At 36.8% G+C, this 24,156-nt stretch overlaps 1 protein-coding gene across 2 annotated transcripts in view; it reads right to left on the bottom strand.

Annotated features, from left to right (window-relative positions):
- The window catches only part of nagpa (N-acetylglucosamine-1-phosphodiester alpha-N-acetylglucosaminidase), a 36,608-nt gene that overhangs the window by 2,856 nt on the left and 9,596 nt on the right, over window positions 1-24,156 (bottom strand). The window contains exons 4-11 of one of the 2 annotated variants that reach the window (XM_048153580.1): window positions 24,005-24,113; window positions 23,081-23,209; window positions 22,795-22,994; window positions 20,538-20,585; window positions 20,194-20,322; window positions 11,221-11,352; window positions 9,568-9,649; window positions 6,468-7,767 (exon numbers count right to left, since the gene is read on the bottom strand). In XM_048153580.1, the coding sequence (XP_048009537.1) occupies window positions 7,536-7,767; window positions 9,568-9,649; window positions 11,221-11,352; window positions 20,194-20,322; window positions 20,538-20,585; window positions 22,795-22,994; window positions 23,081-23,209; window positions 24,005-24,113 (1,061 nt within the window). In that variant the 3' untranslated portion in view covers window positions 6,468-7,535. Of the gene's footprint in view, window positions 1-6,467; window positions 7,768-9,567; window positions 9,650-11,220; window positions 11,353-20,193; window positions 20,323-20,537; window positions 20,586-22,794; window positions 22,995-23,080; window positions 23,210-24,004; window positions 24,114-24,156 lie in introns of those variants that run through there. The other variant, XM_048153581.1, reaches the window with a different exon arrangement.

Raw genomic sequence — 24,156 nt, 5'->3', positions numbered from 1 at the left:
CTTAATCATATAGAAATATCTGAATGCCACAATTGACCAATCAGTAGACCAATCAGTATCAAGTATTCTAGAGAGTGTTCAATCATTAAAAAGCTCAAGCAAAACTGTCATTTTGGGGTACACTGTAAATGATATATTCTTTTTAGCCCTTTAGTTAAGTGAAAATGTCTAAAACAAAACATTGAAATCCTCCCTACTGAAGATGTAGGTCAGCAGTTTTTAGGGAACAAAGCACTCCACCCCCGTCAACACCGCTCAGATGGACGTATTGGTAAGAGAGGCCCGTTCTAAGATTCAGCAATATCCCATTCTCTGCCCCCGCTTTCGAAAAGAAACTAGTTTGAACAAAAGGACTTACACTCCGGTGAGTCACCTTCTAATAAAGCATGCAAGCTAAACATGTTATTGCATCAGCCATCTTTCCAATATATTTACAGATAGCTACATTAATCTATATAGATGCATTAAAACACATATCTATAATTACTGTATACCACATAACTGAGTATATAAATATCAGTGTGGCTCAGAATAATCTTTGTACGCCCTTTGTCCTGTCTTCCCTCGAAATGAGACAGATGACCTTTTCATCAGGGTGGAAAAAATGTTTACTTTCTTTCCTGGTTTTGGAGCTCTGTCTCAGACAAAGCTTTTCCTCGTTTCATCTCAAATCAGTCTACTCTTGTAGACCACAACACTGGTCCTAGCCGTTTGTATACAAGAGGGGCAATCTTTCTGCTTGATAAATATTTTCTAATCATTCATTTTCCCACTGTAGGATGACGAGAGTGTGAATCAGCATTCTCATGCGCTGTCAGCGTGTTTTTCCCTCCGTTTCCTCTATTTACCCTCCAAAACCAGGCCACACCTGCTCACTCTGGGTTAAACCATAAAGATAAGCTACAACCCACCCCGACCTCAACAGGCCTTGTCTCAAATGTGGTGTCAGAACACTCAGTCATTTAACTAAGTTATTCAAATTTTGCTGACTATTTGGAAAACTATTTGGATGATTGTATGCTATATATTTTTAGGGCTATTTTTACATTTATTATGGAATCTCATAAAAGATATTATTTGATAATAAATAATTTAACCCTTATGTTGTGTTTGGGTCATTTTAACCTGGAGAGGATTTTCTTATTCCTGAAAATGTTAGTTAAAGGGTTAGTTCACCCAAAAATGAAAATAATGTCATTTATTACTCACCCTCATGTCGTTCTACACCCGTAAGGCCTTCATTCATCTTCGGAACACAAATTATGATATTTTTGATTAAATCCGATGGCTCAGTGAGGCCTGCATTCAAAGCAATGACATTTCCTCTCTACTACTAAAAACATATTTAAAACAGTTCATGAGAGTTCAGTAGTTCAACCTTAATATTATAAAGCGACGAGAATATAAATAAATAACGAATACAAAAATAACGACTTTTCAACAATACAGTGATGGGTGATTTCAAAACACTGTTTCGGAGCTTTACGAATCGAATCAGTGATTCGGATCTCCTATCAAACGGCTAAACTGCTGAAATCACGTGACTTTGGAGTTCCGAGTCACTGATTCGATTCGCAATGTTACCCCCAATCGGATTCAATCCTTGTTTTCTTTGTATTTCTTTTTGGAACTCATTGATCTGGGCATAACAAAAGATTTATAAGTTTTTTTTTTGTAGGCTGGTCATTTTTGACCAGGAACACCACAAGCGACTTTGTTCCATTTTGTACAAAATAAAAGCATTTTAAAACAAACTTCCTGGTTAAACATTAAAGCACACTAATGTGATAAACAGTGCAAATCTGTCCTACATTTTGTTAAATATTGACAAATTTATCCACAAATAATGCTGTTTTTTCACTCAAAAACTGAGGTGCATATGCTCAGATCAATGAGGCCTATGATCAATCAGTTCCAAAAATAAATACAAGACCTGTCCTAATTGAAAGAAAACAAGCTGACAAAAAGATTGAATCCAATTTTTGGTGATAATATAGCATAATGCAAGATTTATAAGCAATATTTAAAAGGCCGGTCATTTTTAACCAGGAACACCAAAGGTGTTACAAGGTTTTAAAAAAATCTCAAGATCATAAAATCTGAGCAAAACACAAGCTTAATTCCCACCCTAACTAGTCTTATGATTTCTGATCTGTTGTCTTAACTGATTCTTATCAAACCCTGCTAAAACAGAACATATTGTTCATGATGATTCAATCCACAGCATTCCTGATATAAACAACATATGATCCACTCTAGCGTATGCTGTTCAGAAGTCCATGCTTTGACACTCTGATGTAATTCTGTTAATGTTTAGGGCATGTACCAAACTTGTGCAATAAACCTTAGTCAAGTTATATTTAATTTGAAGCAAATGAAAACAAGGCTGCGAGTGATCGAATGGATCAAAGTTTGGTCTTTATATGTATATTCTCAGTAACCTTTTTGGTGTCTTTCTAAGTGTTCATAGATGACTCAACTCATATGTCACAGAATCCTTGTGACATTTACAGAGCCTCTTTTTCTGACGTAAATAAAAGGCAAACGGGGAGTGTGACGGAGTTTAATCACAGAAAGCACAGAAAGTACACAGTTTACTACCTGTTACTTAAGGTTAAACAAAGCAGACTGAAAAATGCAAACACAATCCACAAACTTCAGTGGCTCCCAAAAAGTTGACTGTCATGCATTAAATATCTAACAAAATGACTTTTAAAAAAAGGAAATATATCACAAACACTTTTCAATCAAAACATTTCACAAAAAGCATTTAGCTAGATTTAAAATAATACAACATGAATGGAAAGCAGTATTTGGACATTTTCTGGACATAAAGTTAATGTTATGCTCTACGCCTGTAAACTGAAGTTGAACTCAATTAATGAAATGTATACAATTTAAGTGTGGCTTAAGTGTCCAAATACTTTTTAGGACGAGTGTAAATAGATTTCAAATATACAGCAATTTTAACATACTCTGATGCCAAGTGACAAATAACTTACTAAGAAACACTACAGTGAATGACAAACCATTTGGAATGCTTATGTAATTGTAAACATATCCAAATGCCAAGCTTCTGACCCCATTAAGGTAAACCCCATAAGAGTTCACTTTAAAGCAAACCTGTCTGATACCATCTGTACCACTGTGATCACATTGCAATCCTTATTTACATCTAATATAAAATGAAAATAAAAATCCACGTCACATACAGACTGAACCTTAGCATCTGAAGTGACTAAGGTCAATGTTTGACTGTTTGAGTGGAGGGAGATCATGAGAACAGATGATGATGATGTAAAGAAGCTTACAGTGTGACATCTGGGTAGAGGATTGCATCATGTAAAGAGGACAGACAGGTGGGAGGCACGAGTCAGTGAGCCGCCAGCCGTGACATCCTGTCAGTCAGAACCTGTAGGTCTTGTTATTTTGAAAACTGCATTAATGCATTAAAGTCACCGTGAACCTGAATACTGAATGAGGATAAATAGAGGGCGTGGCTTGTTTTTCCCACTGGGAATCGATTGGATCAAGAAAAGTGGGCGTTCCGTTCAGCTCATCGTCAAAGCTCACAGCAGACCGACAGTTGGAGAGGATGTTCTACCCAAGCCGTCAAACTGACACCATCAGAGAAAGAAAGCCTTTCCAGAAGGGGAAGCGCACTGAATGCTTTACTATGTACTGCAATATACACCCAAAGTGCTTTACAATCATATCAGGGGGTCTTCTTCAGATATTCACCAAAGATAAAATGGATGCATGGATGAATTGTTCACCATAAGACTAATGTGCACTAGCAAATTAAATAGGGTCCATTTTGATTTCATGCTGACTTTAAGACTGAGAAACTGCAGTTAAAATGTAGTAGGAATCCTGTGCCTCTAGAAATATTCGTCTGCATACCAAACATGTTAAAGTATGTAGTAAAAAATGTGATGGTATGATTTGTCAAGTTGAGGCCTGAACAACTTCAAAACATAATCACTGAACATAATCATATAAGAACACCTCCTTCTTTACACCTTAAGGTGTACAATATTATTCTTTTTTTTGTGACTTACTTTTTATTAGATTTTCAAAAGTGTACAATATTATTCTTACACTTTTGTTATGCTTGTGATTTCTTTAGGGCTTGAGAAAAATACCATACTAATGACTGTTCAGATGAAGAAAATGCAGTAAGTGTAAGCGGTTGATTAATTCGACCCCATCTTTAACCTTGCCATATATGTGACAAAATATGACAAACATATGGGTTTTGAGCTATGTAGCGGCAAAAAAAATTCAGACAAGCATGAAAAATAATGACAATCAATACAAATCATGTAAGTGGTAATGTACATAATTTAAAGGTGAAAACACAAATGGCTTTCTTTATGTTAGTTACAGGTGATCTGATTTTGGACCGATGGACCATGTTATTTTAATAAAAAAAGACAACAAATGTTGCCAACAAGTGGCACACAATGCTAATCGGAATGGCAAATAAATATTAGCACAGATAACTTCTGAGTAAAAGCCACTTTTATACATAATGAAAATCTAACAGCACAAAAAAATCCTCATCTTCATAAAGCATCAAATGGTTCTGTATAACACATCTGTGAAAAACTTTTTCTGTTGAACACACCCAGGATAAACCGGCTTTTAACTTTTCTCTGGTAGAACACACCTTTCATTTCGAGCAATGTGTCCCTTAATGACCTTACAAATTCATTATCTATTCTATCTCAAAACATAAAACAGCAGTTCATTCGATTATCAGCCTGAACGGTATAAAACAGTACAGTAACAATCTTTATATAAGCTGAAATAGTTAATTAAATTTTATCAACTGATCCGGCGCAAGGAAGATACAAATGACGTCTGTTTTGCCAGGGTGCTCAGAAGAAAACAAGCCCTTTTGTGCACAAACACATACGCAATACAAAAATAATTACCATTTCATACAGAAAAGAGTTCACATTATTTTGGATTCATTTTGTTTTGTATGTTCATTTGCGTTCAAAAGGTTAATGATGAACCCAGGATCATGAACAGGGCTTCAAGTAATCATCCTGGCCTTTATTTATGAGGACAAGAGAGATGTTACCTGCTAAACAGGTCAGGCACATAGGTTACTAACTTCAATGTCAAGCCAACCTGACAAGATGATCTGAATTAGAGAGATTCATAACAAAATAAGGCTGAATATCCACAATTAATGTACAACACTGCAAGGACTGTGCAGAAAAAAAAAAAACCCAAAACAAAATGTACCATTATTTATTATTCATGTTCTTTTGATAGCAATTTCTTTTGCTTAACAACAGACACACAACATAAAATCAGCAGCTTAAAACATTGGACGCTCTGATTAGCATCATGACCGAACCGGCGGGGACAAACAAGTACCCTCTCTAACCTGTGCGGAATCTGCTTCCTTGATTAGATTTAAATAGAAGAAAAACAAAACAAAAAAAAACATCAAAAACCTGTATTGAAGTCTTTCTCCCCATTTGCTTACAAGGTGATCAGCATAGAGGTCGCTCGCAGCGAAGTTCATATGCAAAGCAGGCAATGAACCAGGTGGAAGTTAATAAACAGCCAAATGTATCACGTTGCAGACAAATGCCTTTCACTATTTAAAAGATATTTAACTCTATAACTTTCACCTCAAAATAACAAAACAAACACACATATATATATATATATAATATATATATACATACATACACACACACACACACACACACACACATATATATATATATATATATATATATATATATATATATATATATACACACACACACACAAATTTTCATATTTTTGATATATTTTTACTAGTGGGTGCAGGACACTATAGTTCATTTATGTAAGTGAGGCTAGCAAAATAAAGTAAACTGACATATTATACCCAAAAATTCTTCATACAGTGTAGTAAACATTTGGAACCAAAATTATTCAGACACTTTGACCTGACCATGTTCTGCTTAAGTGTTATCTGACATAATTAAGATGAATTTTCTGACACAGTTTAACTCTGAGACCTTGTCATATTTTATTACCATTTTTTTAAACTATAGTAGATAAACTGTAATAATGAATGAAATGTTCAAGATGTCTGAATAAATTATATAAAAGTATATATACACAATTCAGCACAAATTAAAGAAAGTACAAGTACTACCAAGCTGTATAAATAATTCACAGTTTATCATTTTTGTCTGAGAATTTAGAAATTTTCTAATACAGTGATAAAAATTGGGCAGAGAAAATGTACTTATGAATATGTTTAAAATAACGTCACGGTTTGAAAAATGTTAATGGTCCAAAATGGGCTTAATTATTTGTTTAGAGAAAAATATAATTACTAATTTCATGTGATTTTGGGGTGTAATATGACCTGGAATGTTTTGACAGGTTTAATAAGATTCATCATTCCACTTACCTCTGCGTTTGCTTGTAAGATTCATAAAACAAAACAAGCTTAAATGTATTTTAATGCAAACAGGAAACAGCACAGGAACTACTAACTTGGGTTAATGTTCCTCTTCCATAATATTTGTGTCATGTTTCAGAGCTAAAACAGAACCTGACAAAACACGTCGAATCCAAAGCCTGGATTCAGTTTCAGAACAGAGAAAAAGAGCAACTATGTGCTAAGCACAGAAGAAACGTCCTTCTCTTGCTTTTCTAGAGAGCGTGAAAACAATCCAGGCCTTGATTTTTTTTTTTTTTTCATAATGCGTTTCTAAGGCTGGTTTTAAGTGACAACAAACAAAACAGCACCATGATAAGGCTGGCAAGGCGTCCACAGAAACAAAAGGGCTGACGGTGGAATCACAATAAACTGAATGACCTCTGGTGCCGCAGAAAAAAAAAAAAAAAAAATCATTCAATAAAACTATGTTTCAAAATAGCAGTTTGGCAAGTTCCAGCAGGAAGGATTCCGCAAAAAGAGTTCATAGTTCAAAACTAGTCTGTTCCTATGGCAACAGGTGGAACAACTGGGCCATTCTGTCAATAAAAAGGCTTTGTGGTGATATTGCTCTTTTTCCTGGTTCTCTTCTAGCCTGAAGACCAAAATGAAAGGCTTTATTGATTTCAATGAAATAGTATTTTACACATGGACTCGATGATAAATGATGCAACATGAGAAACTGGTTCTTACACTGCTAGCAGCTAACATGAAACTGTAGTAAAAACCCAAACAAACAAGGAGATGTGCTAAAGGCAGTCAAACTGCACAATCAGGGCACTTGGCATGTGTGAGCAGAGTTGGCTGGCACCTACAGACTCAGCGGGGGCGAATATGAACGCACCGAGGCGCGCAGACAGCTGTTCGGACGCTAACGCCCATCTCTTTTCCATCATTGCCAATTTGGACAGCTCAAATCCGAGGACGAAGAGGCCCTTCCAAATCATCGATTCACAGCATGAACAAACAAACCCTTTCCTAATGAGGGCTTGTGCTGGCTAGCTAGCTAGTTTCTCTCGGCCCTCGGCCGATGGCACACTTGCGTGAACCCGCACACATGCATTCTGAAACACTAAGAGGAGTCTTGCGATTCATAGTCTTCTTGCTGAAAGAGAACTTTCCCAGGCTTTGTCCCATGCACTCTTCCTCGCTCCGCGGCCCCGTTGATCTCTCCCAACGGCAAGTAGGAGTAGTCCGCCCTCTGTCCGCGCGCTTTGGATTTTCTGCACGTCTGGATAAAGTTACCGGCGAGGCTGGCCAGCAGCGACGTTGCCAGGATAGAGCAGACAACCAGCCAGCTTTGTCTGCACACACATAAACAAAACACTCTCAGGGTGAGGAGTTGCACTTTGACCTCTGACTCCACTGCTGCTGCCCACAGCCTCCACAAAGCACTTGACTGCAACCATGGAAACACTGCACAATCCCTTACTTGCATGTGAAAGGCCGAGCTGACTAATAAATTCATCTGTGCCACTCCGCTGCCGCAGAGTTGTTTACTAGTACAGTCGGGGGACTTGGTTCAGACTTGTCCGAAAGGCCGTTCTGCTAAACACGGGCCTGGAATTTGTCAGAGTGAATTTCCTTGGCGATAATCAAGTTACTCAAACACGCAGATAGGGAATGGTATAATGACAAGTTGTTTGAGATAACAGATTTTTTTCCCCTGTTGTGGAAACTGTGGCTTTATGGCATAGAGAAAAACATGTCATATAATTGTAACCAACATTAGCTTTTAAAATAGAAACATTTCCCCTCTAAAATGAATCAGATGATCACTAGAATGTTCTCAACAAACGCACCATACAATTGATTTATTTCTTCAAAACCACCTGTTCTCAGATAACATCTCAATTCTTCACATAGACCAAAATGGTAACACTTTACAATAAGGTTCATTTGTTAACATTAGTTAATGTATTATTAACTAACATGCACTAACAATTTGTTACTGTATTTGTTCATCTTTGTTCATGTTAGTTAAAAATACTGTTGCTCATTGTTCATATTAGTTCACAGTGCATTAACAACTTTTGATTTTAATAATGTATTAGTAAGTGTTGAAATTAACATTGACTAAGATGAATTAATACTGTAGAAGTGCAGTTCATTATTAGTTCATGTTAACTAAAGTGGTTAACTAATGGTAAGGATGCTCTGTGGTGAAAATCAAGTTTTTAATGTTGTTTATATGTCTATGTGGTGTTTTTAATATGCTTTAAGACAAACCATGTGCACATTCATGTCAACACCATTGCTGAGTGTTTTCTCCTTAAAACTGCAGTGAAAAAAAGACATTCTCAAACCCGTGGTTTGAAATCGCTGGTGTCTGTGACGTCACAAACTACCTTGTAATCAATCACGTCAATACGCATATCATAAACAAGGAGGGGAGTCTTGAGAGAAGCCAGGTTATCCCAGTTTATTTGTCTGTTGCTAACAAAAATCCTTTAGACTTAGCAATATTGCGGGTGTATGATGTACATTACGATGTTATGATGAGCTATATGTCTTTCTCCACTGACGATCTGAGTTGTTCAAAGCATTTGTAAGAATGCTGAGTTTTAGACGCCAGCTGTCTGACTCTGACATGGTGAAATGGAACATGGGTTGTGTAACATTAGCAACACATTATTAGCTGTTTGATAACATATTCAAGCAAAAGGTTAATCATATTAATTACTGTTATGTGTCCGATGTTGTAAAGAGCGATACCACTATGTAGCGTTTACCTCAGTAAGTTGACCGAGTGGATCTCTGAGTGAGTGAGTGGAGTCGGGCTAATTTGCATATTCATTGATCCGCATATACTAAACGAGGCAAGGGTGTAGAGTTACATTCAAGCTATTTATAGGCATGAATTTATAGGCATAAAACATTTAAATATGAGTTTTAAGGGATAAAATTATTGACTACAGGGGGACTCTAACTAATGAAACCTTGTGAAATGTTGCCATTAAAATATATAATCATTTTTATCTGACAGTATTAACATATAAGTCATTAATAGCTGACAAAATGTTATGTCTCAAGAAGCAGTGAGAGGACACATCTGTTATGATATGTGTGTGTGTGTGTGTGTTTGGGGGCTTTAGAGCACTTACTCAGATAAATAGGGTCTGGGAGCATGAGCTTCCTCCTCTTGTCTCCATTCCCTCCACATCTGGGTAGCCAGACAGTGACCAGCTGAAAGAATGTGGGGAAAAAAAAACAATGTTGTTGAATCAAATCCCTTGTTGGGACAACAACTCTCTTCTACAGGCATATTTCTCCTTTCCCCCCTTTCCTAACTTCAGATGTAACTGTGGGAAACAAAAGTGGCAACTGTTTTTTGTTGGTGTTGGTAAATCAGTGCTGTGTGTATTACTGTCAAAGAAATTACTGTTTTTGATGAACATCCAAATGTGGCTCTAGAGTAAAGGTGCAGTCACATTAGCGTAATTACGGCAAATTCGCACTGTCTACATGTCTAATACAGAGTATGTTGCCCCATTATTCAATAACAGCATTTGGAAAGCCTGCGTTAGATTGTGCAAGATCAGGAACCTTGTTAAAAATAACGAGTTGTTTTTTTGCAGTTCCAAGATCCAAAAAATAGTGTTTTTTTGGACTGCCATTTTGGAAAATTATAGTATTTGATATAGTATACAGTATGTTTTCATAGTGCGACACATTTTATTTCAAAACATCCAGGAAAGATCCATCTGGATTTCTCATGATATGAAATCCTTCACGTGGAGCGTAAAATGGAGAAGGAGGTCATCATGAAGACCGACAGATAAGCAGAAAGCTGTTCACGTGCACAGCAGATGGGAGACTCCAAACGTAATGAGTCCGTGGTGTCAAGCGAAGTGCTTTTCCTGAACTCCAGAGCACAGGGGGTTTGGGGCTTTTTATTTCTGTGCAGGAAAGCTTGAGAATACATCTTCTTCTCACATTAAATGACAGAGGTCAGAGTTAAGATAGAACGGGCTGACAGGGTTTTTTTTTTCTGGTCTTGACACAAACACAGCTTCTCTGTCGCAGAGGTCATCAGTAACACAAGGGGCTGTTGGGTAGACTGTGATTCTCCAAGGTCTCTTTTTCTCAACCCCCTTCCACAAACACCCAGCAGCTTTGTTTATCAGAGATTGTTTGAGTATGTGTGTGTGTGCACAAGTTTGTGTAGAGATTGAGCAGAAAGAGAAAGGGAAAGTAGATATTTTGAAGAATGTCAATAACCAAACATTTGATGGGCCCCATTGACCTTCATAGTTTTTTTTCTTTTCTTTTTCAGTGGGGCCCATCAACTGTTTGGTTACCCATATTCTTGAAAATATCTTCTTTTGTGTTCAGCAGAAAAAAGAAATTCATACAGGTTTGGAACAACTTGAGGGTGACTAAATGATGACAGAATTTTTATTTTTGGGTGAACTAATCCTTTAAACTTATTTTTTGTAATTAACTGAATTAAATGAATGGGTATAGCCCTAGTGAAAACACTTCCAGGGAATCAAAGGCTGGTGAGAAATGGAAGGCTCATATTTCAGTCAACTGGCGTGGCATGTTCTGTGCCGTGATCTATAGTAGAGAAGCGTGGTCAAACACTAACATTTGCACACATATAGAAGGACAATGAGGAATGCTGATGGCCGAAGCTATAAGTAGAGAGAGTTATGTGCTGAGGAAGTGTGAACACTCAACTGATCTATAGAGATGTCACACGTGGAATGTGTTGTTTACATGTCGTGTGAGTGCTAATAGGGGCTGTACCACACCTCTGTGCAGACTGAAGTTTCTCTCTCCCTGGTATGTGGTATTGCAGCTTCCAGTGACAGCGTTACACGGGCACATATCGTGGCATTGGCACGGCTGCTTGCAGTTCAGCCCGTAAAATCCAAGAGGGCACTCTAGGGTGACAAATAGAGACACGGTTAAAAAAAAACTATTCACAGAATAGATTTTCACCGAAAGTGAGTTGCCTGCTTAAGCAAGATTTTAGAGAATTATAGGTACAGGCTCAACATTTAAGCCGTTTCTTACAGTACTCAACAATATTATGCTGTTTTATATGACATTTTTGACCAAAATCTGCAGCATTGCATGCATCGCTCATGGATAAGTTATACATTATTAGTGCTTATATGAGTATTGCATTGTTAGATTAGCAACATGCTAAACTATTGGAATCAATGATGAGCACTGGGTGAGTCATTTATGGGTGAACGTGTTCCTGGATCAACATCTTTGTTGAACCTGGAACAACATTCCAATCAACCAATCAGATTTGAGGGACAAGTTTAAAGTTTATGTCAAGTTTAGGCTTACAACCAGGGTTAGGCGCTTCTACATAAGTGTTATTTTAACTATTATTTCCCTCTGGTTTTAGGGATAAGTTATGGGTAGGGTTAGGTTTAGAGGTAGGGATAGGACTAAATTTTCAGACAGAATGTTATTCCACGATCAACAAATTATGTTGATCCAGGAAGATACTTGTCAAAATCACGGCGACCTCATTTGTGTGCTAACATTAAAGGTGCCCTAGAATTGAAAATTGAATTTACCTTGACATAGTTAAATAACAAGAGTTCAGTACATGGAAATGACATACAGTGAGTCTCAAACTCCATTGTTTCCACCTTCTTATATAAATCTCATTTGTTTAAAAGACCTCTGAAGAACAGGCGAATCTCAACGTAACACCGACTATTACATAACAGTCGGGATCATTAATATGTACGACCCCAATATTTGCATATGCCAGCTCATGTTCAAGGCATTAGACAAGGGCAGGACGTTTGGATCTGTGCACAGCTGAATCATCAGACTAGGTAAACAAGCAAGAACAATAGTGAAAAATGGTAGATGGAGCGATAATAACGGACATGATCCATGATATTTTTAGTGATATTTGTAAATTGTCTTTCTAAATGTTTCGTTAGCATGTTGCTAATGTACTGTTAAATGTGGTTAAAGTTACCATCATTTCTTACTGTATTCACAGAGACAAGACTGTCGTTATTTTCATTTTTTAAACACTTGTAGTCTGTATAATTCATAAACACAACTTCATTCTTTATAAATCTCTCCAACAGTGTGTAATGTTAGCTTTAGCCACGGAGCACTATCAAACTCACTCAGAATCAAACGTAAACATCCAAATAAATACCATACTTATGCGATTAAACATGCTGCACGACGAACACTTTGTAAAGATCCATTTTGAGGGTTATATTAGCTGTGTGAACTTTGTTTATGCTGTTTAAGGCAAGCGTGAGCTCGAGGGCAGGGAGCACGAGAATTTAAAGGGGCAGCAGCCTGAATCGGCGCATATTTAATGATGCCCCAAAATATTTTAAAAAGATGTTCTACGGCACCTTTAAGTTCCTGGGCCCGGTTGCATGAAACCTCTTAAGTTGAGAAAACCCTTATAAGGTTAAGAGTAGCCTTAGTGAAATATGGGTGTAAGAAAAAAAACCCTAAGGGTCCACTTAAGGAACCTTAACCTTAGTAACCGTTTCACCGTAAGGGACCAAAACAGCTCCCTTAAGTCATCTAAACTCGAGCACGATGGCTGATTTCATGGAGATTGAAAAGGAAAGAGTAACTAGGCGCATTTTTAATGATCAAAATAATCCGTTGGAGACTATGAATGATTCCCAATTATTGAGGGAATATAGGTTTGGCCGTCAGTCAATACTCTCACCGAAACACTAGAGCCTGACATTGAGCACCAAACCCAACAGAGTCATGCACTCCCAGCACTTCTTCAAGCTTTAAATGCTTTGAGGTTTTTTGCTTGCAGAGCTGTCCCATTGAGTGGCCTTAGCCCTGTGTCGCCAAATTGACACACATGTGAAATTTCCAGACAGCAAAATAACAAAGGAATCCAGTAGGAGCTGCACAGGTAAAATTAATTTAAATAACATCAGCTTAGCTATTTAGATGAATACATCAATAAAATTAGTTAAATATTGTATGGAAATAGAGGTAGCTATCATCTTCCATTTTTCATATTGCAGGAACGATATAACACTGCTCTAACAAAAACCAGAGTAATCTTAGAAAGGAAGATTGGCCAGCTTAAAAGGAGATTTCATTGTCTTCACGGAGAGAAATGTCTGGAACCAACAAGAGCAGGGAGAGTCATCACCGCATGTGTCATCCTGTTTAACATATCAAAAGACTTTGGTGTGCTCATGGATGAACATGCTGACCCTGATGAAGCAGTGCAGCCAAATCAAGACGTGAAGGCTGTAACAATCGAGGGTCACGCTATCCGAGACACGCTTGTGCAAACATTTTTTTTCTAAAGTGGACTAGAACATGTTCTACAATAAACGGTATATTAATTTCCAGATTAGATGCTGTAACTATAAGTTAATAATAAAAATAAATAAAATTAACAAAGACTTCAATATATGAAACCATATTTTTATTTAGGCTATAGATTGGAAAAAAACAGACATTGAAACATTTACAATAAGAAAATGACACTGGATTATTATATATAGAAAATGAATATATACACATACATACAGTACAGTCCAAAAGTTTGGAACCACTAAGATTTTTAATGTTTTTAAAAGAAGTTTCGTCTGCTCACCAAGGCTACATTTATTTAATTAAAAATACAGTAAAAAACAGTAATATTGTGAAATATTATTACAATTTAAAATAACTGTGTACTATTTAAATATATTTGACAAAGTAATTTATTCCTGTGATGCAAAGCTGAATTTTCAGCATCGTTACTCCAGTCTTCAGTGTCACATGATCCTTCAGAAATCATTCTAATATGGTGATTTGCTGCTCAATAAACATTTATGATTATTTTCAATGTTGAAAACAGTTGTGTACTTTTTTTTCAGGATTCCTTGATGAATAGAAAGTTCAAAAGAACAGCATTTATCTGAAATACAAAGCTTCTGTAGCATTATACACTACCGTTCAAAAGTTTGGGGTCAGTAAGATTTTTTATTTTTATTTTTTTGAAAAGAAATGAAAGAAATTAATACTTTTATTCAGCAAGGATGCATTAAATCAATCAAAAGTGGCAGTAAAGACGTTTATAATGTTACAAAAGATTAGATTTCAGATAAACACTGTTCTTTTGAACTTTCTATTCATCAAATAATCCTGAAAAAAAATATTGTACACAAATATTTTGTACAATTGTACACATTAAATGTTTCTTGAGCAGCAGATCAGCATATTAGAATGATTTCTGAAGGATCATGTGACATTGAAGACTGGAGTAATGATGCTGAAAATTCAGCTTTGCCATCACAGGAATAAATTACTTTGTGAAATATATTCAACTAGAAAACAGTTATTTTAAATTGTAATAATATTTCACAATATTACTGTTTTTTACTGTATTTTTAATTAAATAAATGTAGCCTTGGTGAGCAGACGAAACTTCTTTTAAAAACATTAAAAATCTTAGTGGTTCCAAACTTTTGGACTGTACTGTATATATATGTAGGCCTATTAAAAAAATATTTGAATAATAAATGCCTACCTTATTTTTCAGGTAAGAGTGGGAGCAGCCATTTGTAAATTTAATATGTCTGGCTTTTATTGTCATTCGCTTCCAGTTATTTTTTGCTGTACAAAACAGCTCAATATGCTGCTTGATATTGCAAACTGGTATTTCTTACCATATTATTTTAATGTATTGTCTTAATTACAAACACGCTGATTTGTAGCGCAAACAATTTCACAGTAGTGCACTTTGATATTCTTCTCGTTTTTTCCATATAGCAGCTAATAAATCTGAAGTCTTGCAGAAAAACCTTACTTCCGTGTTGAAATATAAGGTGGATACCAACAGATTATTTGTGTTATTCTTCTTTTATTGGCTGTAAAATTATTAATCCCTCTTGAGCAAGTTTGTTAATTTTGTATTGTAGTATTATGTTCTGGATATTCAAGTATCCAACTCTGCTTTCCTCTTATGCAGCAAAATAATTTCTCGTTGAAGTTCAGCAAGGCCTGAAGTTACTCTTAAACTTTTTATTTACAGTGCATCTGGAAAATATTCACAGCACTTCATTTTTTCCACATTTTGTTATGTTACAGCCTTATTCCAAAATGTATTAAATTCCTTATTTTCCTCAAAATTCTATGACTAATTCCTCATAATGACAATGCGAAAGAAGTTTGTTTGAAATCTTTGGAAATTTTTACATAAGTACATATGTACATAAGTATTCACAGCCTTTGCTCAATACTTTGTTGAAGCACCTTTGGCACCAATTACAGCCTCAAGTCTTTTTGAGTATGATGCTACAGCTTGGAACACCTATTTTTGGGCAGTATCTCCCATTTTTCTTTGCAGGACCTCTCAAGCACCATCAGGTTGGATGGGGAGCGTCGAAGCACAGCTATTTTCAGATCTCTCCAGAGATGTTCAATCGGGTTCAAGTCTGGGCTCTGGCTGGGCCACTCAAGGACATTCACAGAGTTGTCCCGTAGCCACTCCTTTGTTATCCTGGCTGTGTGCTGTGATAGAAATATTTTCTGTCAACATGAAATGTACAGAAAATGCAGACGAAGGATGCTCAGGTCAAAGACCAGTCACATGATTAGCTTAGATCATTACAAACCAATCACCAGAACAAATCACAGTGATGAAGACATTGATTTTTACTCAACTGTAAGACTTAAATGTGCATGTATCTTTCTATTCATTGAGACTCACTCTGTTGTTGTGACGAGTGACCTCCCGGCCGTAAATAAAACTTCATTTATACAAAGAGCAACTTGGAAGTCGTGTCAGGTATATGCTGCGCAGCTGAGGAATAGAAGTACTAAAGATTCTACGCTCAAAAGACCACAGCAGAGACAGTGATAGTGTTGGAAGACTATAGAGTCGCCCTCGGGGTGAGGCTGTAATACTCTGAGTTAGTATTAATGATCCTGTGTCAGACCAGCGTCCACCTGAGAAGGACGGTGAGAGTGTACACTCTAAAAAATGCTGGGTTAAAAACAACCCAAGTTGGGTTGAAAATGGACAAACCCAGCAATTGGGTTAAATGTTTGCCCAACCTGCTGGGTAGTTTTATTTAAACCAACTATTGCTTAAAAATTGCTATATGGCTAGCTTAAAATGAACCCAAAATAGTTGGGAAATTAAAAACCAGATGCAATTAGAGGCAACAATAATAGACAAAAGGTGAATGTTTATTAATAAGCTTTAATATTTTATTAATATAAATGTAATAGTTTAATAGTTTATTAATATAGATTTATGAATAAGCAATTTAATAAATGTTTACTGTTTAATAATTATTCATTGAACATTAATAAAATGTTAATTTCCAACATACTTTGGGTTAATTTTAATTAAGCAATACAGTAATTTTTAAACAATAGTTGAGTTAAATAAAACTACCCAGCAGGTTGGGCAAACATTTAACCCTACCGCTGGGTTAAAACAACCCAATTGCTGGGTTTGTCCATTTTCAACCCAACTTGGGTTGTTTTTAACCCAGCATTTTTTAAAGTGTATAGATGCTAAAAACCTGTGTGCTCATGTGTGATTGAGGTAGTGATAGTAGTTTCTTGACGGGACTCCGTCACCTTATTTCGGGAAGGGAATTACCTCGAAATATTGGAAATGTAGTAGAAGTATTTGAGAAGGGAATTACCTCGAGATACTGTAGTATTGTGGTACTGTAGTATTGTATTGTATTATATTCGGGACGAGAATTACCTCGAAGGTACTGTAGTACTGTATTGGTACTGAGTATTATATATATTATATTGACAACTGGAGGTTGTTTGAATTGTCAGTGGTGAAGTCGGATTAGTATTGAGAATTTCCACGACAGTGCTTAGGGTCGTTGTCCTATCGGAAGATGAACCTTCATCCCAGTCTGAGGTCCAGAGCGCTCTGGAGCAGGTTTTCAACAAGGATGTCTCTGTACATTGCTGCATTCATCTTTCCCTCGATCCTGACTAGTCTCCCAGTTCCTGCCTCTGAAAAACATCCCCACACTTGATACTGCCACCACCATGCTTCACTGTAGGGATGGTATAGGCCAGGTGATGAGCGGTGCCTGGTTTCCTCCAGACATGACACTTGCTATTCATGTCAAAGAGTTCAATCTTTGTTTCATCAGACCAGAGAATTTAGTTTCTCATGGTCTGAGAGTCCTCCAGATGGGCTGTCATGTGCCTTTTACTGAGGAGTGGCTTCCGTCTGGCCACTCTACCATACAGGCCTGATTGGTGGAGTGCTGCAGAGATGGTTGTTCTTCTGGAAGGTTCTCCTCTCTCCACAGAGAAACACTGGAGCTCTGTCAGAATGACCATCAGGTTCTTGGTCCCCTCCCTGACTAAGGCCCTTCTACCCCGAGCGCTCAGTTTGGCCGGGCGATCCGCTCTAGGAAGAGTCCTGGTGGTTCCGAACTTCTTCCATTTACGGATGATGGAGACCACTGTGCTCACTGAGACCTTCAATGCTGCAGGAATTTTTCTGTACCCTTCCCCAGATCTGTGCCTCGATACAATCCTGTCTCGGAGGTCTACAGACAATTCATTGGACTTCATGGCTTGGTTTGTGCTCTGACATGCACTGTTAAAGGGTTACTTCAGGATTTAGCATTAAGCTTTGTATTAGTAGAATACCACTAGTATTTTCGAATTACCGTGCTTTCCCCCTTCATATCAGCCCGAGATGTGAGATTTATGCATTTTTATTCTGTAAATAAAAAAATCGTCATTTTGCGTCATCGGAGGCTTTTTTGGCCAGAGGCTTAAAACTACAGCCAGTAATAGCAGGTAGTTCCGCATTTTTTCACCACGCCCATACATATGCGCGTTTGAGGTTACTCACGGACATAGATCAAAGATTTTATCAAAAGTGGGTGTCAATTATATTTTTAAACTTACAGTAATTAACTTTATTTTGTCTGCACTACATCAGTGGTTCATCTCCCAAATTTATCTGTCTCTGCAGTCATCTCAACCAATACAGCAACAGGCTTTTGTGGTAACGTTAGCATAAATAGATAAATAGACTAACTCAGTTTTACAGAACAGTGGCTTTACTTTGATAACAGTCAACTTATATGCAACGTATATGTAATTGTCTATCTAACGTTACTTTGCTAAGTTTGCAGTTTTACTGCTACCTACAACACTACATATAGGCTACTGTGTTATCAGTCTAGTATCAGCGAGTCTTACCTCTAGGCGAATACGCTTAGTACCAGATGCCCAGGCTGTTCGTCCTCTGGCAAAGTGAATATCGATGGTATCGCGGTTCTCTTCATTGCAAGGATATTTGGTTCGTAGTCCTCGTGCTTGAAATGGAGACTACATATTCTGCGTTTTTTTAGGTTTTCTATAACGGTGTCATCTCCAAACTTTGGGTGTTTGATGGCCCGCAGCCACTGTTTACATCGCTCCAAATCTTTAACTTAATCGGAAAATGATGGAAACTTACTTGTCCTTTCCTGGTTTTGGGTGTACATCCAGGTACAAAGCAATTTAGCACCATTTCGCTGTAAATGTATGAACTAACTCACGATTTATAGAATTAATATGTAACAAAGCAAGCCTAGTTGTTTGAATTTTCCTGGTAATGTCGCCTGTAACCGATAGCCGTGGTTTGGGCGTGGCCTCGCAAGGGCAGCAAAACAAGTGCATTCTGGGAGTTGTTGTCTTTCATCCACATTAGTCAAAAATACATTTTCTGCCTTTTCTCAGTCTAGAAAGCTCCAAATTCAAAAATAATTTCACATTTCTACTACATAAATGACCAATTTTAAATACACATTCATCTTTCCAGGGGTGAAGTACCCCTTTAACTGTGGAACCCTATATAGGTGTGTGCCTTTCCAAATCATGTCCAATCAACTGAATTTACCACAGGTGGAAACAGGATGCACTTGAGCTTAATTTTGAGTGTCATAGCAAAGGCTGTAAATACTTACATACATTGTGATTTTTATTTGTAATAAATTTGCAAAGATTTCAAACAAACTTCTTTCACATTGTCATTCTGTGGTATTGTTTGTAGGATTTTGAGGAAATTATTGAAATGAATCCATTTTGGAATAAGGCTGTAACATAATGTGGAAAAAGTGAAACGCTGTGAATACTTTCCGGATTCACTGAATATTAACAATGGAATTTTGAAACGTTTTTGTTTTTACTCTTTACTGAATCTGACACAGCTGTCACTAATAACCTAGATGTCGCTAACCTCACAGCTGGATGGCCGGGAGTGGGGCTTGTTACCCCCGGAACATTCTGCCAGTTTGGGGTTTATTATAAGATTTATTATTATTATTATTATTGCACCTTACCCAAACTATCTTTACATCATGACAATCTTTGAAAGCAAAAGACATTTTACAAAATGCATTAGCGCTCAGGGTGATGGTTAAGACGTTTGTTGCAATGCTCTGAAAGAAATTCCTTGCCTAAGGGATTTTCCCCCTCAGTGATACCCTTACTTAAGAGGTTTCATGCAACCGGCTGAACAGCATTTCAAATGAGTCAAATCAATGTAGAAAAAGTAATTACATTTATATTCAGTTGACACTTTTATCTAAAATAACTGCATTCAGAGTACATGTAAAAGTTTAGGCATCTCCTAAACATTTACCTGGAAATATATCTCCAACATTTTTTTATTACTTTCTTGCCACACTGACCCGACTCTCAGGACACTCAGTTGCATGTTAAATGTGTTTATAAATTGTGCATCTGTTTTTTGAGATAAGACTGCATACCTTTCTCGCAGAACTCTCCATGGAAACCAGCAGGACAGGTGCACCGTCCGTGGACAGGATCACATGAGCCTCCGTTTGCGCATGTGCATGTTTGATTGCAGCCATCACCATAGAAACCTGCCGCACATACTGCAAAGATACAGATGTTTTTCACTGTATTAGTATGAGGGATGTTCAGATGAACATACTGGTTTAGAATAATTAAAATAGATGCCTAAAACAAATATGCTGCAACCAAAAAAACACTTATGTAATGATTTTTCTCCCAGTAAAAAGCCAGTCAGATCTTTATTTGATAGTTTGATACAAGTCTGAACATATGTGACAGCTAACTTTTCCTTTACCTTGGCTACAGTTTAAACCCATCCATCCGGCATCACACACACATCCATCTGTTCAGAGACAGGGACAAGAAGAGAGGAATAGAGAGAGAACGGGGTTATCCAAAAATACAAACTTTAATGCAAGAGCATTTTCTTTGTTACAGAACATTCAGTAACTATGAACAATCTGTCAAAATCTGTTATTTTTGGACAATAATATTCATCGAATGTAACAGATGCAAAATTAAACCACAGAAGTCACCATGTATTCCAAACAGAAAATGACACTAAAATGCTGGTAACACTTTGCTTGAAACCTTTTTGTATAATGCATTATAAAGATATTCATGATGTATGCTGCAATGCATTATACATTTTCATAAATCACTGTGAATGTGAGTATAGTTAAAATGCAATATATTATTTACAGATTCCTTATTTTCATAATCAGTTGTCATGTGTTTTAATGCATTATATTTTCTTGAGGTGTAACAATGAACAGATCAGTATTATAATATATTTAAACTGTTAATTAGATTGTACAATGCATTATGAGGTGCATTACAAGGCATAATTAATGCATTAAAAATATTTTTATAATGGATTATACACTGCCCGACCAAAAAAAAAAGTCGCTGTTTGGATGTAGATAGGCAAAATTGATGCACCCCTTGATGGAAATAAATGTTGTGATGTTATTTCCATCAAGGGGTGCATCAATTTTTGGTCAAGACAATGCAAAAAAAAAAAAAGTATTGACAATGCAAAAGTCAAGCACTCTGTAAAGTCTATTCCAGCGCAATGAATTTAAGGTCTGGACTCAGAGGTGCCAATTCATGTGAAAATGAATCTTCATGCTCCCTCACAACCATTCTTTCACAATTTGAGTCTGATGAATCTTGGCTTTGTCATCCTGGAAAATGGGAATGATACATCTTGCTACATGGTTGTTTAAAAAATGAAAAGCTACAGGTTAAAAGAACTGATCCGAAACATATAAAGTACAGCAATAATGATCCAGTCATATACTCTTAAGTATTTGCCTATTTAAAGGGTAGGTTCACCCAAAAATCAAATTCCTGTAATTAATTACTCACCCTCATGTTGTTCCAAACCCCTAAGACCTTGATTCATCTTTGGAACACAAATTGAGATATTTTTGATTAAATCCAAGAGCATTCTGTCCCCTCCATAGACAGCTACGTAATTACCACTTTCAAGGCCCAGAAAGGTAAGACAAAAAAGTAAAGACATCGTATAAAAAGTCCATGAGACTACAGTGGTTCAACCTTATGAAGTAGGGCTGGATGATATGACCTAAAATCAAAATCTCGATTAATTGAACATTTTTTTTCGATTACAATTAATGAACAATTATTTTGTTTTTGCTTCTTTCTTTTTTTTTCCCCCTCATAGTTTACTGACAATGTTTGTACTGTAAATATGCATGACTACTAAAGATGGGATATTTTTTCCTAATGAAAGAGTGCTCCAGTTTAGCTGTTATTTTATCTATGGTCCGTAATATTTCTTACAGATTTCTGCTCGTTGTAAATCAGATTTATTTGGAAGCATTAATGTGAGAGCGATTGCATATGTGAATTAGTCATACCGTCTCTCTATTAATTGTGAAGCTGTGGGTTGTAAGTAGTTACATCAAAAGTAGAAAAATATATGCTATTGAGTTTCTAAACTGCGTTAGTGATAAATCACAGTACAGTGTTGACAATGAGTTTCTGTGCTCCTCTATGTGCACGCGATCTTCACGTGATGTGCAAGCTGTCTGTATGAGTGCTTGTGTCACAATGCAGCTGTGCGAGCGTGGTAGCTCAATATAATAATACACATCCGATCCTCTAAAATCGCTTTAATGTGCAAACTGGCAACAGACTGACACAGAGACTGACACGGAAGAGAAAAAATTGTTAAATAATTGTTATTTTGCACACAAAAAGTATTCTCGTCGCTTCATAACATTAAGGTTGAACCACCGTAGTCACATGGACTATTTTAACGATATCTGGGCCTTGAAAGTGGTAATTGTGTTGCGGTCTTTCGGAGGTCAGAAAGTTCTCGGAATTTTTCAAAAATATCTTAATGTGTGTTCCAAAGATGAACACAGGTTAATTAATGACAGAAATTACATTTTTGGGTGAACTAATCCTTTAAATCCAAACAGCGACTTTTTTCGGCCAGGCAGTATATATAACAGCTTCGAATAAAGTGTTATCATAATGTTGTCTTGTGATCTAAAGAAGTGTAAGAGAGAGCGACTTACTCTCAGTGCAGATCCCGTGCTCTCCGCATTCAGACTGGCATGTGAGATTGGCACATCCTGTCCCGCCCCAGCCCTGCCGGCACACGCACTGGCCCTCCACGCAGTGCCCATGTCCGCTGCAGTCCTCCGGCTGGCACAGCCTCTCATGAACGCACAACACAGTGGATACCGCCCGCGGGCAGCGCCACTTCGGAGATGTACTGAAGGCAAAAATATTGTCATCAAATTGACAAACTCACCACACTGTTCTTTTTAAATGTGTATTTTTGCTGTTGCTTTTACACACCATTGGTCTGAAGGGTAATTGGCCAGGGATCCGTTCAGGACATAAGTGGCCGAGCCGCCTCCATCCAGATTGATGGCGTTAATGACATTCTGATCTTTCAGAAACTTTGCCACTTGCCAGAGATTCATTCTGCAAAGACAGTAGTTGATTAAACACACGTAAAACGTTCAAAAGTTTGGAATCAGTAAAAAAAAAAAAAATTTTTTTACGTTTCCGAAAGAATTCTCTTATGCTTACAAAGGCTTCATTTATTTGATAAAAATACAGTAAAACAGTAATATTGTAATATATTATTACAATTTAAAATGAATTTACTAAAGTGTAATTTATTCCTTTGATGGCAAAGCTGAATTTTCAGCATCATTACTCCAGTCTTCAGTGTCACATGATCCTTCAGAAATCATTCTAATATGCTGATTTGGTGTTCAAGAAACATTTCTTATTATTATCAATGATAAAAAAAGATTTTTTGTGGAAACCAAGATACATTTTTCAGGATTCTTTGATGAACAGAAAATTAAACATAACAGCATTTATTTGAAATAGAAATCTTTTGTAATATTATAAATCTGTTTACTTTAATGTATCTTTAGTGAAAAAAGTATTAAATTATCCCACCCCCAAATAAAAAAAAAGAAAAAGAAAAAAGAAATCTTAATGACCCCAAACCTATAAATGGTATATTATCATGTTTTTGCTTCAAGCAACCCTGAGTAATAGCACAGGTGCACTCAGAGAAAATAAAACAAACAGGCAATAAAGTCTTGAATATGGCCTCACTGGAAAAATGATTCATATCTGCTGCTTTTGCTTTTTCTTGAGCAATAAATCATTCTGGTTTAGTTTGTGTTGTAGCATGCACAGACAGACAGAGAGAGAGAGATAAACAGCTGAGATCAGCTCATGTTCAAAGTCCATTCTCACCCTCTTGTACCCGTCTGACCATCAACGTGGAAGAGGATGAGTTTCCCCTCCGCATCGTGACCCACGGCCGTACGGGCAGATATCACGTCCACAAAGTATTTAAAGTTTCCTGCAACATAAAAGATTAACAACCTAATATTATAATCTTTTAG

The sequence above is a fragment of the Megalobrama amblycephala genome, linkage group LG13, assembly GCF_018812025.1.
Source record: "Megalobrama amblycephala isolate DHTTF-2021 linkage group LG13, ASM1881202v1, whole genome shotgun sequence".
NCBI lineage: Eukaryota > Metazoa > Chordata > Actinopteri > Cypriniformes > Xenocyprididae > Megalobrama > Megalobrama amblycephala.
The sequence above is the reverse complement of the archived record's forward strand: the minus strand, read 5'-3'. Positions and strand labels throughout refer to the sequence as shown.